The sequence below is a fragment of the Aythya ferina genome (genome assembly GCF_964211825.1).
Source record: "Aythya ferina genome assembly, chromosome: 6".
Taxonomy (NCBI): Eukaryota; Metazoa; Chordata; class Aves; order Anseriformes; family Anatidae; genus Aythya; species Aythya ferina.
This window is the reverse complement of record NC_140303.1, coordinates 11058403-11077984: the sequence shown is the minus strand read 5'-3', so window position 1 is coordinate 11077984 and position 19582 is coordinate 11058403. Positions and strand designations below refer to the sequence as shown.

Here is a 19582-nt window from a genome sequence, read left to right as displayed (position 1 = left end):
TTATGCAAACCCCCACCCAAGGTGTAGTCCCCTTGGTGACAGCAGAGGCTGCTTCACAACATCCTTTGGCCCAGCCTAACAAATATCTGTGGGGTTTTTCAGTCTAGACTGGCTCCAGCCCTACATGCTATGGGATAGCCACAGCACTGAAGCCTCCCACTCCCTCTGGATGTCTCCCACAGTTTCACAATGGCACTTTTCCTTCACGACCCCATTCCCCACATGGGCATGGCCACATAGATGGGTGAGGGAAAGGAAAAGGACCAGGTGGGAGCCACCAGCTGTGTCCCACAGCACTGGGTCAGACAGGGAGCGGTGGCAGAGGCCCCCCCTTGTGCATCCACAGCTCTGTCTGCAGCACAGGGAGGAAATGAGTGGAGCCTCGGGGCTGGGACACCAACATTTCTGCCCAGGCTACAGCAGCACTTGCACAGGAGGCAATTCTTCAGCCTGTGTATTTAAGGACTCGGTAAATAACTACTCAGGGGATGGTTTTTTCAAACATACGAATGGTATTTTCATCAAAAGACCCTTTTTACAGAAATAGACGGAGGAAAAAATATTTATTCAGTGTTCCATGGAAGCTCCACTGGCTGGTGTTTTACAGGAATGATTGCAGCGTGCTGGGGACAAACAGACCTGGTGGGGCAGACCCAGTCCTGCTCTCGAGCTAGCACAGGTGCACGAGCTCAAACCTTGCCTGCTCAGACTTAGCTGAAGGGATTTTTTCCCCCCCCCCCCCATCTGCTTTTATCTGTGCACAGTCCCACTGCAGCCTAACGCTGTCCCCATCACACCCCTTACTCCTCTTTTTGAAGCTCACCACTTCCCCAGCTTGGTCTCCTCAGGGAGTTCACACCTGCACCCTCTGGTCTCTTCAGGCTGCCCCCATTCATCTACGGAGGGTCCATCCCAAATTAAGAATTCCTCCTTGTGCAGAGGATATTCCTCCTGTTTTAACTTCAGTTTCCCCCTAGCCCTGCAGGCAGGCTGCTGCTCTCAAGCCTGCCACAGCAGACAGTGGGAAAGAACGAGGATGGATGTTGGGAAAGGAGAGCTGGATTAGTGCTCAGAAACCTCTCCAAACCAGGATCTTTCTCACAATTGCTGAGCCAGCTTGGATCCTTTTTCTTCAAGTGACTCACTTGAGTCATGGGCAGTGACAGCGTGCCCTTGTGTGTGGAGCCATGAGGCCGTGGTGTGCCTCTGCCCCAGGGAGGGAGATGCCACAACAACTGCTCCCCATCCCCTAAACAAACAGGGATGTGCTGCCAGCTGTGCACAGAGGGACCTTCAGAGCAGCCCAGGAGTCAGCCTGTTCTCAGAGATGCAGGCAGGCAGCCTCATACTTGCAGTGAAGTCTGAAAGCTGCTGAAGAAGCAAACCCCCACCCCTCCATGGAAGGGTTCTGGCAGAGCCCAAGCCTTGAGCTTCAAACGGTGCTTTAGGATTAGAGACAAAGCTTCTAAAACGTGATCTCTCTGAAAAAAGAGCTCCACAAAGAAAGTCAGATACCAACAGAAGCTCAAACACCAACAGAAGTTGCATGTATTGGCACTCACGCTGCTTGTGACCCACTCACAGTGGGGATGCAGATTTAATCACCCTGCAATTGCCTTCGCTACCCCAGGGATGCCCTCCTCCACTGCCACACAGTCCAAGGGGGGTCACCAGTGACAAGCACCCTGTAAAAAAAGTCACACAAGTTCCACCAAGGAGGAATATCAGTCCAAGTACAGTAGCATGGGATACTTTTCCAGCAAGGTGGATCAGGGCCCTGAAATCACCTAGGTTAACTGCCACAAATACCAGCCACAAAAAGACAAGTCCTTGGAGCTCATAGGAGCTCATGTCACTCCTTACGTGACATGATCTTTGCAATAGATTTACAAATATCTTGCAGCTAGGCTGAAATAAGCTACTGCATGATGAAAAAGCGAGCAGGTGGTCATTGCACACCAGCTTCAGGCAATGCATCTAAGGAGGAAACCCTCTGGCTACTTGATTTGACACCGAGATATGAGAGATGTTTTACATACTGAGAAGTTGATGGTGTAGAGGCACATTCAGGTGTCAATGACCAACAGATTCTCATAGCTAGATGAAGTTAGAAGAGTTACTATCAACTGTTTCACACACTTATAAAATCCATCAAGGGAACCGGGCATGATGTAGCTTTCACTCACACTTTGCCATGTGGTTCTTGCACTTAAAAACTAGATTAACACATCGAGTGGAGTCAGCCTTCCTCTGGGAAACAATGCAAATCCGCTCAGAAAAGCGTTTCTGGGAAACCTGGAAAAAACAGTGGGCCCAAGTCTCTGCTGGCCCAACTCCACTGGTCGGAGCAGCAGCAGATAGTTCAGCCATACATTCCTAGAGCATGACTGCTCCGAGATCCCTCCCAGAGGAGAACAAGAGAAACAGCCTGATTAACAACTAATTAGAGAAGGTAATCTGACCAGAGAACAACGTGCAGCCATCCCTCTCTATGGAGAGAGCTTCCCCAAGCAAGCAGCACTTGAGTCTACGAAACTTCTGAGGAACTGGGAGAGAGACAGAGAAAGAAGTGGATGGGAGGTGCTGTTAAAGGGAAGACAATCTGTTTTCCTCAAAGCTAATATTTCTTTTAGGTTACCAAAGTGATCATTGCTTCATTCAGCTTAAGCAAACAAAGCCCCAGACCTAAACAAAGGGTTTTCTAACAGTAAGTAAAGTTCCATTAAGAAATTGCTCAAAAGGCTCAAGTTGGCATGGCCAGATAATTGCAAAGAACAAAACACTTTAAAATTAGCGCTGCCCATTAGTGCACAATGCTGTCTCAGTCAAACTGCAACAAATGACCGTGGCAGTCCTGGTACACGTGGAAGTGACTGCACTGAATTCCCCTCCCCTGCCCCAGCCAAGAAAGCAGTGAGACTTCCAGACAGGGACCAGGACGTTTCCCAGCACTACCATCACATTTTCAGTGGTTGGCTCATACCCTGAAGGATTGATACCACAGCACTGTAGTTAATCTACTCTTCCAGAATTAATTTGTGATGCATCTCCTGAAGAAAAGCACACAATATTTGATGAGGTCAAATCCCCCCTGCACCTGTACACTACTCAGGTCCCCTTGGAACAAGCATCCACAGCATCTAGCACAAGCCTACCTGCCATTTGCTAGCAAAAAGCTAGGTGCTGAGAAATAGGAAGTGTTCCAGCAAACACGTCCAAGGCTTGAGATGTCCTGAGGTATCTCAGTTCCCAAACTGCAGAATGGGTTCTGGCTGTAGCCATCTGCAGTGCTGTAGCCTCAAGGTTTTCTGGAAGACCTGTGGGTTATGACACTTTGTTCTTCAAATCCATGACAAAAATCCTTCAAAGCAAAGGGCTGAAGACAGATGTAACTGGAAATAGAATCTCATCACAGGGAGGAAGCATGAGCCAGAATATCCAGGCCAAAAGCTTCAAGCTGATTTCAGTTAAATCAGTTCTTGAAACCTTTGATGTCTCTTAAAAATTCTGCAATACTGATTTGCTGTGTTACTTTTTTCAATGCCCAAATTCAGTTCCACTTAAGATTCTGCTCCTGAAAATCTCCTGCTGCAAACTGGTTACCCAGAACATATGCATCTAAAATATACAGGCTTCTTTATTACCTGCGGTGGACCACAAGAGATGGAACTTGCTTTTGTTACTCCAAACAAGCAGCTGACATTTGCACTGTAGAGCAACTTGTGCCTTCCTTTCTGTATCTGATGGGACAGATTTAGATTTCCTTTTACTTTTTTTTTTTTGGTGCACAGAACCCCTGCCATAGAAAATCTCACAGTGCTCAGCAAATCATATAACAGGAGATGACAGAACTCAAGAAGTTCCCACCAGCCATTGTTTTTGATTTAATGAGCCTTTGTAACAATTCAGTCTGCTCATTGAGACTGATGGACTATTTTTCACTACTCAGCTCCTGTGATGGGGAAGGATGCCTGACAGTGGCAGAAAATATCCATTCATTCTTCACATTTGCCAAGTCCCCTGTGGGGTTTCGTTATACACCTTGGAGATAAATAACCTTGACCCGAGTAATTAACTCACCAAATGTGATCCACAGAAGTAGTTCATTCACTCTTGAAAGTTGATCCCAAGCTCACGCACTTCAAGAGATACCTGTGAAAGGCAGGTAGAGCAACTTGTTCTGCTGGATTACGAAGCAAAAATAGTTTTATTTGTACTTCAGATGAGGGAGGGAAGAGGCATCAAAATAAACCAAATGCTTTTAGGGGTTAAGATTTTTACTGCTAGGTATGCTTGCTCACATCCCAGTTCTAGCAAAATTTCCCCTCTTCCAGCAAGCAGTGAATTTCCAGCAATAGAAACAGAAAGAAGCAGATGAACTCAAGCTAAGCCATCACTCCCCAAAGATGTTTCTGCTTCACTTCAAGCCAGATTTCATGTCACTTCCCACATAATACCTATCTTGCAATGCTTCCAGTAACTTCCTTCTCAAAATTAGGTGCACTTGCATTGGGACAGAGGCTAAGCAGGATGAGATTCATTCCTTGGTTAAGCTCTTCTGATGAAGTTGTCACTTTTTTAGTCAGATTCAAAATAGTCCTTACATCCTCAACCAGGCAGGCAAATTGCTTTCATCTGCTATGGCACCTTTCGCTCCCAAGGTGCTGCCCTCAGTGTAAAACACAGAATAAAGGTAGACCCAAGCACTGAACAAATTGATGCACTTCATGTTCTCCTAGGCAGCTGATTTTTATTATTATTTTTTAGGTCTTCTGCAAAATGAAGCACTCACAAAGCTTCTCCAAAGAGCCATTTCACCAAGGTTGGCTTTGCTCAAGTCTTCTGTTGTGGTGTGCAAACCGGAGTCACCAAGACCTCCCAGCCAAGACCTCATCCAGCACTGCAAGGAAAGATTTGGCTTTAGCTACTCTTCTTTCTCCATAGACCTGGAATTAAACTTGAAGACTGAAGAAAATGTTGAAAGCTGAAATCTCAAGTCTTATCTTTAATCTGGCACTGCAGTGGATATAGCACTTGACATAACTAAGAACTGCCACGCTGAACTCTGACCTCGTAGCCACATCTCATCACAAGTGAAATCAAAGCCACTTAGAACTTGGTGCCAGTCTGGAAATACATCCCAACAGAGTTGATGTTTCATATGTGAGACTGCAGCACTGGTTCTTCAAATCACTTTTATCATTTCCTGTTGATTACTTTGTTTCTCAAGTGTGAAGCCAGCTCACACCCCAGGACATCCTGCAGCTTGGCATTTTCTCCTAACTCCTATCCAAGGGTTTTCCCGACAGCCAGCTGAGATCACCCCATACCATCTGTGGTCTCACACCCTCCCAAAGGGAGGCAGCTACCAGGCAATACCCTACAGACTGAGAGCACCCACGTGTGCAGGTGTACCACCACCGAGGTGCTTCCCAGAAGCAGGGGAACCCGGAAAGCTCCCTCTGTTCTTGCCCAGCCTGTAGATATCTTGCTGAAATGACACGGTGAGGAGAGATGCTGCTCTGCAAGAGGAGAGGTGTAACAGCTGGGTGCAATCTCTGGGAATCCAAACATTTGGGAACTGTGGTAGACAGCTTAATCCAAAGCCAGGAAAGAGTCAGGATGGCCAGCGCATTCGGGAACTGGCAAGGCACAGCTGGCAGGATGCTGCAGGAACCTCTGCCACCCTCAGCTGCTTTCATCACCCTGACACAGCTGCTGGCGGGCACGGAGCTGCCTGTGCCAGGCTGGTGCTGAGCACTGCCCCGCAGGGTGCCCAGCAGCATCGCTCCCTCTCCACAGCCCAGGGCACAGAGCAGCTTGAAGGCTGGAAGAGCAAAACAACTATTTAGGCCACCCACTGTCAGGGCTTTCTTTGTGAGTTAGAGCTAGGCAGCAACTCCGACAACACTTACTGAAGGAGAATGCTATTTTCCTTCTTAATTAAGAGCTAAGCAGCAAACAGGGATTTATCTGTCCAGAGCTGCTGTAAACAAAGGCTGCATGCTTGGAGTACAGCACAGCTCATCTACTGTAAGTGCTACAAAAAGAGACCCACCTGCAACATCACCACAAAGCAAGTGTTAACACCAAAAGGGCAGCACAGAAGTGGAGTCGGAGCCAGCAGTGCCAGTGGTAGCAGCAGGAGCAGAAGGGTGGACTTGTGTTATTTAGGCAACCACCAGACTGGGCATATCCATGCTATGGCTCACAGCATGGAACTGACCTTCTTAACACTGGGAAGATCAAACTGGGTGTTTGGGAGCATTCAAAACAGCCTACTGCATACATACCTGGCTTCAACCAGCTTCAGCTGTCCCCAGGTGAGCTCATCCTCACACCTAGGCAGCTTGGGAACTTAACAAGAGTGCTGGCTTCAGCTTCAACTGCAGCTTTTGCTCAGCTTGGACCATCTACGAGAAAGTTCTCCCTGCTGGGGACTCCCAAGGGTTCTGAGTAAGAGGTTACAGTCAGAGCTCAGTTGCCCCACATATGTTGAGCAACATCCAGAGCTCTAAGCCTAAATTAGTAACAGATACCAGTGATGTTGATAATCGTATTGAATTTTAGAACTGAGGTTTCTTTAGTCATTAAGGACCTGATAAGAGACTGTACTCAACACCTACATTAAAGAAAATTTGCAGATTGGGGAAGAAAAGCAAGAAGCTTAGAAAGTGGATATGGGCTTTCTAAAGAAAGTGAAAATGTGAGAAACCAGCCAGCAGAAAGGAGAAATGCCTGGAAGAGATGAAACATATGCACTTACCAGTCTAAGACCATTCCTACTGGAAATTCACTGCTCATCTGCAGGAACAAGGGATTATTTGACCATAACTGGATGCAAGTCAAAACCCTAAGACACTCTAAACACATTCTAAGCAGCAAGACAACTTAGGTCTTAATATTTTCCTATTTTGCTCCTTACATATGATAACATCTTCGAAAGAACAGACCCAGTGTCTCTCTGGATCACTTGCTGAAAACACGGATTATTCACCCAGTGTTCAGAGCCATGGAAAGGCTTGGAACAGCTGGAATCAAACGTAATGGCAAATTTGGGAATTAATACCCTGATAAACAAGGTGAGCAGCATTCGTGTGACACGCAGCTATGGTGCAAGGTGCTGGGAAAAGAACACTCAAAGGCATATGAATTAGGATGAAACTGAGGATTAAGAGAGATGTAGATGAACCCCTGGAAGCACAGAGGGAGGCAGGAGCTGGCTGTGTGTGAAGAGATGGGGCCAGAAGAGATTAGAAGAGGTGCAGAGTTTACCTTACCCCAGCAAGTTTCCTGCTGCTGCAGGGAAAATGGGAGAAAATTTGTTTTAAGGTGTCTCCAACTGGTCCTTTATGAGGACCATAATTTTGTTAGAAAGAGGCAATTAGAATGTGTACTTTTCTTTATACCGAAACAATAGTAAAAGCCTTTATGCATAAATGTTTATGTAAAAGCTTGTTAGGCTTGCAGTCATAAGCGATGACTAAACCCAGATGAGAAACTCCAGCAGAAAGAAGCAGCAGGGACTGTGGGAAGGTTTTCACCAAGAAGAAAAACTCATTAGCTTTAGTTTGGTGGGGGAGACACTGGAAAAAAAAATCTTTATTCACATCCCTGCTCTAATACACAGGACTAATAAGGATTAATATCAGCAATGATGGTTACTCAGAAGCAAAAAAAATAGTACAAAGTATGAATTCTCCTCCAAGAAATCATAGCAGATTACACTCCCAGTCACTCACACCAACATACACCCTTTCCTCTTTTAAACCATTACCTAGAAGGTAGAAAGTTATATTTGAAGCAGAGGCAGCAAGAATGGCTGAGGACTGTATAGTTTTGTTTGCTGTGTTTTAGAGTGCATTGTGTTTGGAGCATGGTTATTTTCATTCTTTCCACCCTCTTGAAGTAATGCTTCCAAAGCATTCTCTTCTGGCAAGAAATTCATTTCCCACTAGAGTTTGAGATGCTTTTCTTCAGTTTCTCTGGAAGACTCAAGCTCTTCCTTTTAATTCCTTGTAATACTGAACAGATAAACAAAATCCAGGTGAAGCAGAATTCCTGGTTTGCAATGCATGTTGATTGTAATCTGCAGTAAGGGGAAAAACATGTTCTGTTGTGTTATCCACACATTTCAAGTCACTGTGGTGCAACTGCAATCTCCTGCAGGCTCTGCCCCCTCTTACTACATACCAGTCTCTAAATTAAGCATGCTTCCAGCCTTACCCCAACACCCATTTTGTCTGCACACCTTGTGTTGCTTGCACATGCACGCGTGCCTGCAGGACACACATTGGTCTATCATCTACTCTCACATTGCTAAGCTTCTTCTATCTTCAGTTTTCAGGACTGCTTTTAAGGTTTTTATTTTAAGAAGAATTTCAGAACACCAGGAATTTCCACAGGAAAACCACTTGCTGTTGACTACTAAGATCCAAGACAGAAGCACACACATCTCAGACAGAAGCCACGCTACAGACAATACAACATTCCCTCTGAGCCTTTAGGATTATTCCTTGCAAAACTGCTGTCTGCAGTGTATCCAAAGACACTGGGGTGGACGACTTGTGCATTTCAGACTTAAAATAACTCCTGCTTTTGTTTATTTATAATGACATTCATAAGAAGACCATTGTGGATGTGTATAAATACACCACCACCATAGCTGGAATAGCATCTAAGATCAAGTAATACAGCACAGGACACGGCTGTGAATTTGGAGTTGACTTCAAGCTGCTCAGCTCTGCAGTCACACCATTTGGAGACACGTACCATGTGCAGCTCTATAAACCCCATTTATCATCACCTTAAAGTGCACGGCCTTAATTATGCTCTCTCCAAAAGCCTTACCTGCTACTTCGTTAAATACTTAGGCACACCAGAAATGGAGAAGAGAGACAGGCTTCTATTTAGTTATAGATGTAACGCAGCTTTCTGCTGAATAGTTAAACTGAGTGTACTTACTTTGCTTTGCTGTTTGTGTGTTTTTCTCTTAGCAACACAAAAGAATGCTTTCAGTTATGGTTTCATATAGTTAGAAATCAAAAATCAGCTTAGAAAATAGGATATTTGAAAATACATACAACAAATCATTTACATTAAGCTGCGAAACAAAGGTATCCTTTTAACTTAAGGAATGTATTTTCTGTAAACACAAACACACACTTCAAACTGTGCATTTACACAAACTTGCTTCCTTCCCAAACAGCGTTACATGTGGAACAGATTCAAATCCCAAAAAACCCGAGGGTTTTTGTTCATAAGAATATTCCCAACTCAGTGAGATTATTCGTTTATTTTCAATTAGTCACCAGTTTGTTTGCAGAAGTGAGCCTGCATTAAAAACAGCTCTAATACAGCACTGAATAAAGATCCCTCTAAAGTTGCTCAGCTGCTCTATTCCAAAAAAAAAAAAAAAGAAAAGAAATAAAGCCCTAGCATTTAAATAAGAGTTCAAGGAAGAGAGAAAGGCAGAATACAACAGGCTAAGTTAAAGTTTGACCAGGGCTGGAGTTTACATCTCTTCTCCAAACAAAAAGCATACCGTGCGGGGTATTTAGTGAGAGGCTGGCAAGTCAAAGCCTTGCCTCCTGCGAGCAATCCAGCCTCTGCCAGGGGTGGTTGCTCATGATTTTCCATAACTCAGCAGTGGCTCCCCGGGGGGGTTACTGTGACCACCACTGGCATCTCCCGGGGCACGAAGGTTTTGCACAGCAAAGCTCAGGGCACTGCAAGATTTCACAGCCTGGTGGCTGCAGAATCGGTATCAAGCAAGCTGGAGGGGACAATACTAAGGGGAAAGGATTAGCATACAGCTGGAGGAAAATCTCAGAATCTTATCACCCTGTGAATCTGAGCAAGTGCTGTGGCCTGTCAGATGCATCCCACACAGCCTCAAGGTCTTCCAAATACCTCCCTGCAGCCCAGTGCCATCAGCTTTCGCCAAGCAGCTTGAAGGCAGTGAGCAGCCCTGCTTTCTGCCTGTCAAAGATACTCCAGACATCCTTGTTGAAGGTGAAAAAAATAAATAAAAACATGCTCAACTCCACACCTTTCAGCATGGTTTGCAAGTTAATGACCTGTGCATTGGCAACACTCCTTCGCTGGTTTGGAAGGAACTCAGGTGAGCTACGATAGCAAAGTGCAAAACCATGATTAAACAATAGACTTTCCAGAGGGTTGAGCTCTTTAAATTCCTTTTCCTTAATCTCCATTACTGTATAACTAGCTGCTGTTTGAGTTTGCTGTGGGAGGAGGAAGCGAGCTCTTATCAGGCAGGGGAAATCAAGGGTCAGAGCAAGAGCTAGGCACTGCTTAAGCTTCCCTCAGGTTTTCTCCCCTCCATCATCTGTATGCTAATCTCAGCCTGAATATCACCCACAGGTAAGGGCCGAGCTCCCCTGCAGCTCCAGGAACAAAAAGGCACCAGATTATCATCTGAGAACAAAATGACACAGTTTACTGCAGCGCTTCTGAGGGTCAGCAAGGCTCTAGCAGGACTAGTCATATGCTAAAGTGCCTTTGGCAGCAGGGACAGCCCTTCCACCCCATTTCTGCAGCCACCAGGTGTAACGGGCAGGACCCAGCTTCCCCAGGCTCTCCGAGCACACAGCATCACCAGGACGTGCTGTTGCTTCAGTAAGAACTGACACGGAGCTGCAAGCCAGGTGTGTACTCAGCATGCAGCTGCTCGAGGCCGGGCTGCTGCCTTTTCCAGCTGCATCTCTGCAGCAGCGCTTGGGGAAAGCAGAGGACAGCAGGTGGATGTGCTCAGCCAGCAGGGAACAGGCTGGCAGTGCCCTGTGAGCACCACCTGCACAGACAGCACTTGCTCTGGGCAGACCCAGGGACTGAGAGCTCAGTGCTGAGCTCTGTAATCTTGTGGACTCTGGTTTTTGATCCATTTTGATTTTCTTCGATCCATTCCGGGCTGAGCCACGCCAACAGGCTCGGTGGAGAGCCCTGACTGCGGAAATGTGTTTCCTTTTAGCAAGATCAATGCCTTTTGTCAAATTTCAAAGTGGAATTAGGCGCTTTCATTCAGGATTTCTGTTTTAATTCAAGCCCACAATTAAGCCATATGTAGATTCGAGCCGCACACGCTTATTGGAAGTGGCAGGCCCTGAATGACTGGCGTTCCTCCAGGCTTTGGAAATGCTTACGTTCACCACAGTCCTCTTACAGCCAGGGGAGTTTGATACCAAATCTCACCAGGTCCTGCGATGTCAAGTATGCCAGCACTGCCTTTGGGCAAGCCCAGCACAGTCAGTGGTACCTGTCAAGAGCAAGGGGACACTGGTAGGCAGGATCAGCCTAGCAAGAATGCTAGAGGTCACATTTACTGGAGTTTTTTCATTTTTCTAAATCTTTTTTTAAAAGTCAGATTAACATAAAGACAAAACCCCTGCTAACACTGCTTCCCATGATACACTCCCAACAGAGCAGTCACAGCAGCTGGGCATGGTCAGTTTGGAAACCAGCTACACCTCACCCCCTCCAGAGCATCCTAGAAGCAGTCTGGCCAGGAAGAAATGCGAGACATGGCAGCAGAGAGCTGGCTGCAGGAGATCAGGGCCTGCAGGCTTCAGCCATGGTCTCTTTAGGGTCAGTTCTGGGGATTTGAGGGAAGTTCCAGATCCCCTGTGAAAGCATTTTCCTTGGGTATAACGCAAGGCAATACAGAAGAGCCTCATGGGTGCAGGGGCTCCTGCCAACTGAAGCTGTTGCCTGTGTCAACAGGAGTAGAGCTAAATTAGTCCTTAAATGAGTTGAACAGTCTGAGGTCCTTACGCAGTGAAGCCAAAAGCAGTTAGGGAAGAGTTCTCAGCAGAAAGTATTATGTTTGGACAGACCAACAGAGCACCAACATATAGAGCTTCTCTGTGCTGATCAAGCCTCTTCATCATGACACACAAGTTGTGAGTACATGCCGGGCCACCCTTTCAGGCAGGGAACATGAAACTTGAAAAATAAACTGTTTATGTCCATAGATAACTGAAAGAAAACTGGCAGGATGAATCAGAGGTGGTTTGAAAAGTGCTTCCAGGACTTGCCATTAGCAAGGCAGGCAACATTTTGGTTTCTGAAATGAGAGCACAGAGCTCTGAAGAAAAAAGAACGCTGTAAAAACAATTCAGAGAGCAAAGTAAACACTCCACCCTAATAGGAAGTCTCTCTCCCCTTTGAATCAGACACTGCTATGATTTCAGGCCTGAACTTCAAATCCAGCATCAGAAGATGTCCAAGTCCAACATCTACTGGACAAAGCCCGAGCACCATGCACCAAAGTACCTTATTCCAGGCAGTGTCCTCCCTAAAATGAAGATCAGCACTCTGGGTTGGGCTGGATTTCCTGTGCCACATATCAAATTTTCCTGTGTACCTTACACTGTGATCTTTTAAAGCAGTTATAAACAGTTTTAAAGGCAGTAAGAACTCCAAATGGAACACAAAGCTTCAAAAGCCAGCACTAGACTTGAGGTAATTTTAACTATTTGGTTTTTTGTTTTTTTAAAACTTAAGCCACTATCATACATAATCAACAAGTTTTAGTGTCTGATGCAAAGTGCATCAATTCTAATTAACAACATCCCTTCTACTTCCTCCAGTCCCTTTAGGTTATTCTTCATTTTGTATTAAAGCATGTAATATATGATAAGTGATAGATTTCTGTGAGCTCCTGTGAGATACCACTGAAGCTTTTTGCATTCATCTTGTTGAACCTTTTCTGGAGGCGTTTAACCCCTTCTCCACATTTCAATGTGCCTACCATTGACTTCCACCGATGAGCTCACGCCAGGCCATGCAGCTTGCTGCATATTCCAGCCCTGAACTCTGAATTAGCTGCACTGAAACAAGAGGTGATGATCAATTTACATCTGTAATAGACAATTTCCCCCAGAAGTGAACCTAAAGTGATTTCTCTTGGCTAATACTGCAGTAATAACAGGAACACACGTGGAACCATCCAATATAACAAGTTGACAACTCAGCTGATGTTTGAGGTGAAGAAACTTATCTGAAGTTCTAGACCAGAGCAGGAGCCAAACTTTCCAGAGATTCAAGAACACTGAAATTGAATGTTTTTCCTCCCCCATTTGCCCATTTGGAAGTGGGCAAGATTACTTTTGGCTTGGAGAATCTTCTCAAAGTTATTCCTATGTTTTTTCTTGGAATAACAATCACCTTCACTCCAACAAATCCATTTCCAGAACATTACAACAGTTTGTAGAGGCTGCAAAACAGGGATCTGCATTAGCTCTTGTACAAGCAGCACCGAGCTGCTTTCTGAAACGAGCACATTCTCAACCACGAGCCTGATTGTTTTTTCAAGCATGTGTGGAGCCAGTTACTAAAAGTATAAAATACCTCATTGGGCAAGAGGCAATCTTCAACATTTCAAAGGCTTGAAGCAGGAAGAGGTGGCTTTTCACTGTGTCAGACCAGTCGACCAGTACGAGCTGCATGAATGTAAAGATAACAAACCACCATTACACCACTTCAATAATATTTATCTGCTGCAGTCCTGTCTACGGCAGAGTCATCAATTTGGGGCAGCTTAAAAAGGTACTAAATTATAGAGTGGAAGTGCTTAAATACACATCTTTATCTGCAAGGAATTTGCATGACAGCTTTGCTCTTATCAAGAGCTGGTGAAGGAGGAATTAGCATGTTTTTACGCTCCTGGCATAGAGCAGACAGTGGTTGATGTGACCATTTAAGGCCTGAGCCAGACAAGTTTTTGCCATTTACTGACTCCAGTCAGTGCACCCAGACACTTATGTCTGCTCTTGCAAGATGGATCAGCCCCACTGGGCCCAGTTGTTTTGGTGACCTGAACTCCACCAGGAAGTGCTGACACCTTGGATGTAGGGAAATGATTAAGTGGTACAGGACTGGCATCTTTAGTTCCTCCACGGTGCCCAGATGGGGCATAGCCAGGGCAGAACAGGGTAAGCATGCTCTGTTTTCATATGAGCATCACTACAAGTAGTGGGGTGCACCCCAATCTTATTTTCTTAACCCCAAACCAACAAACACAGAGCTCTACAGCAGACAGATTGCTCTGGCTTGTAAAGCAAGACTTCTAAGGTCTGGTCCTGGGTTTGCAGCTCACCTTGTGATCTGGAATTACCTCTTTTCTCTCTCTGCCTCAAAGGCTCTTATCTATTTCAAGCTCCTTTGCAGAAGCCAAGGAGAGGGGAGGCAGGACAGAGCTCATGGTTTATTCATATGACCCAGAGGCACAGGATTCCCCCCCACGCTGACTGACAACACATCAGCGAGATGCATTAGTGTTGCTTTCCAGTTGTCTGAAAAACCTGCCATCAGCACAAAAAACTCATCTCCTGCTTTAGGTGATAAACTTCCCAGGGCAACAAATCCTCCTCACAAGGCGTCTGGTTGCTTGTGTATCAGAGCTGTGGTGTTCACTTTCTGGGGAGTGCAGCAAGGAATAGGAACAGTCCTGAAACTGCTGATTTGTGCCATCACTTCCCACCTCATCCTCTACCACCTCTAACATCAGGACTTAATGATCCAGAGGGCTGGGATCCTGATATAGGCTTTATTCCCCCAAAGTGAATTGTCACTCACAGCAAGTACCTTTACTGCTTCCCATCTATCATGGGATTATCCATCACAGGTGACCCCTGGGAGAACACTGCCCAAAGGGGAAGGAGCCTCTCCACCAGCAACACGCAGAGAACAGAGCAGACAGCTGGCCAAGGAGACAGACACAGCCTACAGATTATTTAAGCCACTGAGAGCATCATCACCTCAGTGGCTAACAAGAGCCATAGTACAGGAGGCTGGTTCCTAAAGCCAGGCTCCCATCTCCCCGCTCATGGTTATGTGCTGAGTCAGCACTTGGATTTGGTCACAGTATCTTAAATTGGTTCCTTCTGCAGATTTTCCCCTTCCCTGAAGTCTACATTGACTATTTAAACACATACCCAGCTTCAACCCCAAAGGATCTCCTGTCCATACTGGCAGTGCTGAAGTTTTGGGAGCATTTGTGTTGGTCTCAGCAGGTCCCCAGCCCACTCTTGCAGCAAGCCAGCCAACCCTGTCTGTACTCTGTGCCCCAATCCTCTTCATCACCACTTAATTCTCTACTGCAGTCTGGAAAGATAGCCTGAAGCCAGCCAAATAAACTACAATAAACTTCAAAAGGTCCACGTGGGTATGGCACCTCATCAGCCAGGTACCACAAAATGTTTCCAAACACAGCCATCTACAACTCTCCTACTGCCAGCTTCTAATGAGGTTCCCAACTTCTAATGAGGTTCCTTGAACAACCCCCAGCATCACGGTGCACAGGTGCCAGGCATTAATTACACAGAAATTCACAAAGGTCAGCCTTGGAGGTACGCATTTAGAGCAGGGTTTGCCATCCCCCCCCACCCTGCCCTTCCAAGTCCCTGCATATGCTGGACACATGCAGCATTCAGTTGGACAGAAGTTGACATTTTAATTCCACAGAAAACATTCAAGGCAGCTTTCAGCCCAAATTAGAAAGGTTTCATGTTCCAACAATTAAACTCCCATCCCAGGAAAAAGTTTGCTGGAGTCAAAAGCCTCATTCCATTTCCATACTATAGAGAAGACTTGTTTGAACACAGCGTTTTGTGATTTGACAACGCTGAAATTGTTTCCACTGAAAGCTCTATTCTGAAAGGAAATCCTTCATCTTCATTTGCTTATATGACAGAGCCACACGGATGCCAGCATTTCACCATAAGAGTTCTGAATTTCTTAGAACACTGCGTGGAGGCTGTCAGAGGGCTTCCTCCCACATCTGCTCTCAAGAGCCTGCCTCCCCAGCTGTCATCACAAGCCTCTGCTGAGCAAGAGCACCCTGCGAAGAGGAGCCAGCAGATTACAGATGAGACTACCAGTGATCAGCATCCCAGTACTGCTGAGGCACTGCTTACACATGGCTGTAAGTGTTCAGCAAAGCAGGCTTTATGTTCCTTAAGCAATGCCAGCTTCTCCTCCTTGCCTTTGGCTTCAGCCCCTTCAACCCTGGGACAAGTCTAGAACAATTTCCAAAGAAATTGCTAATAAAATGAGCAAAGTGAAGGCCTTAACATACACGCAATGAAGATCCTTCCCTGCCTTCACTACCACACTCTCTACTGTTTTCAAATGAAAACATTTACAGGAGGATGCGTGTTGTTTCCTGTACAGTATGCTCACAGGTGGGCTTTCCCTCTTCACACTTGTATTTTTAATATGAGCACTTCACATTTCCTTGCCTCATGTCAACCTTCACGCCTGATTTTCCTCCCTTTCTGATTAGGGATGAAAACAGTAACAGACACCCCTGTTCTCTTGCACTGTATTTATAGAGCATGAAATGTTTGCAAGAGGCAGGCTTCAGACACAAGCACTGGAGACACTAATTGCACTGCTAACTTCCCAGTGGGTTCAATTTATTTGTTGAAAAGTAGAAATGGCATGGAGAATGTAGCCTTGATATTTTTCTGGCATAATCAGCAAACAAAACAAAGAACATCAAAGCCAAAAAACAAAGGGCTGGCCAGGAGAAGGGAAATACACGGAGCTAATTAGGGAATAACTCAAAAGGGTAGGAAACAATCTAAAAAGGTAGAAAAATGAGGAATACTGGCCCAGTCTCCAGTCTTTTCTGCTGATGCAGATGTGGTACAAGGGGGTTGGGTTTCTGAGCTGCTCTATGGGTGTCAAGCCAGAGGTGGCAGCAGGGAGAGGAGACCCTATGGTGCCCAGTCTCCCCGTTCCCTGCTGGTAGGAAGGTTTTACAGCTCACCATCACAGCAGGAATTGTGCTCGCTCTGACAGTCTCCAGCCAGCTACTGCCTGCATTCAGCTGCTTCTCAGTACAGACCGAGGTCTCAGCTAATTAAAAGTTCCCAATGTGCAGATATATCAACTCATAACCTCCCCGGATTATGCGCTGGTTTAGGTAACAAACCCGGTAATCCACCAGCACCCTGGCAGTAGGTCAGAGGGTTTTTTCACCACAGAACAGCAGGCTGAAGCCCTGAGGCATCGGGGTTGCAGCTGACTCAAAAGGCAAGCATTTGGATTTGTGTGTAATGCAAATTCTGATATTTCAGCCTAAAGAGATGAAACCCAACAGGACCAGTGGTTTCACACTTCACTGCTTGAGCTCTTGACCACCAGCCTTGCCAGAAGTCCCCAGGAGTGATCCCACGTCTTTGTGGTAGGACAGGAGGTGCCCGAGGTGGTGTTTTAGGCTGGGCTTCGAGCACTTCCCCAAAAAATGATTCATTTATGGCTAAGCTTCCCATCAGCTTATATGACCACAAGCACAAGCAAATATAGCACCAGCAAAGAGTCATTAATTTGGCCAAGGCTTTGCACCACAGCTCCTTGTTTGGACACTCCGGGTTGACATCAGCCAGTCCATCCCACAGAAAACATGCCTGGTAGGCCAACAGCCTGCCCTTGCATTGAGAAAAGTGGGATGCACAAGGCTGGGAGCCCCAGAGCAATGAGGAAAGGCTATCCTGGCCCTATTTGCATGCTTTTCTCCTACACTTCAAGGAGAATGGCTCTCCAACCAGCTACAGATTGTTGCAAATGCATCAGCAAAAGGCTAAGGAGCAGACTCACCTCAGATGAGCAGCTGTTACCAGCAGAACCTGCAAGAAGGTGGCAGACAGAAATCCAGGAGCCCTCAACACCAAATCAGTACCCAGCTTTTAGGAACTAGCAGGTAGATAAGTACACATTTTGTAAGGAACGTAACCAGGAGCACCAGATTTTAAGGGCTTTAGAGGAATTGGATTACCCACAATAAGAGTACTCAGGAGTATTGCTTTCCCAGGCCATTATCTCTAAGTTTAACAAACGCTGTTCCCCAAACAGATTCTTGTTACCAGCAACAGAAATAAGATCTGGTGTTGGAGAAGAACACCTTCCTCTGCATGGTCCCTGGGGACTAGGAGTGTAAGAAGTGGGCAGGTCCATACAGGGAGGAGAGCAGCTAGGACAGGATTCCCCTACCACTTAACTGCTTGCAGCTGCTCTCTGTGCCACGCTCTGCAAACAAGCAGCCTTTGTCTCTGGCTGCATTTCTCTGCAATGCTCAGCAAAGAGGGAAATCCCACTCTGTATAGACCTTCTTACAAAAGCACCTCTAGTATTTTCCTTCAGCAGCAATATTCACACTTCAAGTCAGAAAACAAGGTTTTTACCATTTTTCTTCCCCATGTAAGACCAAAAATAAACAGCTTTCCAGGATAACATTGAGACTGAAGTATCAGGCAATTGAATAAGTTCCTACTTATGCTCCACCTCCATGCTTTCTTTACAGAAATTTTTTTCCTTATCAAGAAAGCCTCAAAACAGGATTTTTAGTACAAAGACTTTCCCTTTATTTCTAAGAGGAAGTTTTCCAACACTTTCTACCTGCCTGAAGTAGACAAAAAAAGCTACTCCATTACCCTCCATTGCACAAGGATGTGCTGTCATTGGGCTTCTCTACTAGGAATGGCCTTATTTTTTTCCACATGACAATACAGAGCAATTTCAGAACAGCTGAATTTTTGCTGCTACCTCTTTATAACTCATTTAACACATCAGCACCAAGAGGGATTGCCTTCCCTTGAAGACTCAGCAAACCAGGCAGAAGCCATACACAAAGAAGACCCACAAGATGGTAAACGAGAGGCATTACCTGCTGTACATGTCGATGCTGGTCCCTCCACCTGGTCGCAGGGTTGCAGCAGGCCACTTGCTGGCATTAAATTCATCCACAGCAAAGCACAATGCTGAAACAGAGCACAAAAGAAGTCATTGTTATCTTTGTGCTTGGTCTTTCATGAGGGTTTCTGGCTGGATTTGCACTTCAGAGGTACTCAAAGCTAGAAGGGGCAAAAGGAGTACAAGAATTTATTCCAGTCGCTTTGAGCAGAAATCACAAGCAGCACTGAGAGCAGCAGTAGCTTGACTACTCCTTATCTTAAACATCCTCCTGTACAAAAAGGAGGATTTAAGGGGTCAGCTAACCCAGCCTTAAGCCTTTTTAGCTTTCAAATACAGCAGGGCATAATGGAGCAAAGGTGTCAGCATCTAGAAATCCCTCTCCACATACCCACAGCCCCTTTCTAACAGCAAATCTTTCCTGCAGAAAGGGACAGCCCCGTATTAAAAATTTGCAGTCTTTGGGGCTGGAGGAACCCATAGCAGAGGTGACAGCATAGCAGGAACTCCTCTTTTAAGCAACACAAGCCAAAATTCACCCCAAAGCTCCCCGTGAAAGAGCAGGTGGCAGGAACTCTCCCTTATAAAGCACCACCCAAAAAGCTTTTGCTGCAATTACAGGGGCATAAGCACCAAGGACCTGGAGCATAGCAGGAAACCCCTTACAGCCCTCCCTCCCCCTAATACTACCCCACTAATAATGGGTTTGCTAACGAGCAGCAGCTTTCTGCTGCAGCTGCCCACAAATGCTGGGCACCTGGCTGATGGCATGGTCCCCAGGTTACTTGATTTTTTCCCCTTCCTTCCCAAATAGCTAAAAAGAAGCCATAAAGTTGAAACTGAATTTGGTTCAATTTTTACTTTGTGA

The 19582-nt window shown here is 45.8% G+C and overlaps 1 protein-coding gene across 5 annotated transcripts in view; it reads right to left on the bottom strand.

Annotated features, from left to right (window-relative positions):
• The window catches only part of LOC311438923 (uncharacterized protein), a 52805-nt gene extending 33425 nt beyond the window's left edge, over positions 1-19380 (bottom strand). For 4 of the 5 annotated variants that reach the window (XR_014694433.1, XR_014694434.1, XR_014694435.1 and 1 more), the window contains exons 1-2: positions 19106-19201; positions 18689-18782 (exon numbers count right to left, since the gene is read on the bottom strand). Coding sequence is in view for 2 of the 5 variants with exons in the window: in XM_084523964.1 (XP_084380090.1) it covers positions 18689-18782; positions 19106-19195 (184 nt within the window). In the remaining 3 variants the exon portion in view is untranslated. Of the gene's footprint in view, positions 1-18688; positions 18783-19105; positions 19202-19253 lie in introns of those variants that run through there. The other variant, XM_084523963.1, reaches the window with a different exon arrangement.
• Positions 19381-19582: the final 202 nt, after the last annotated feature.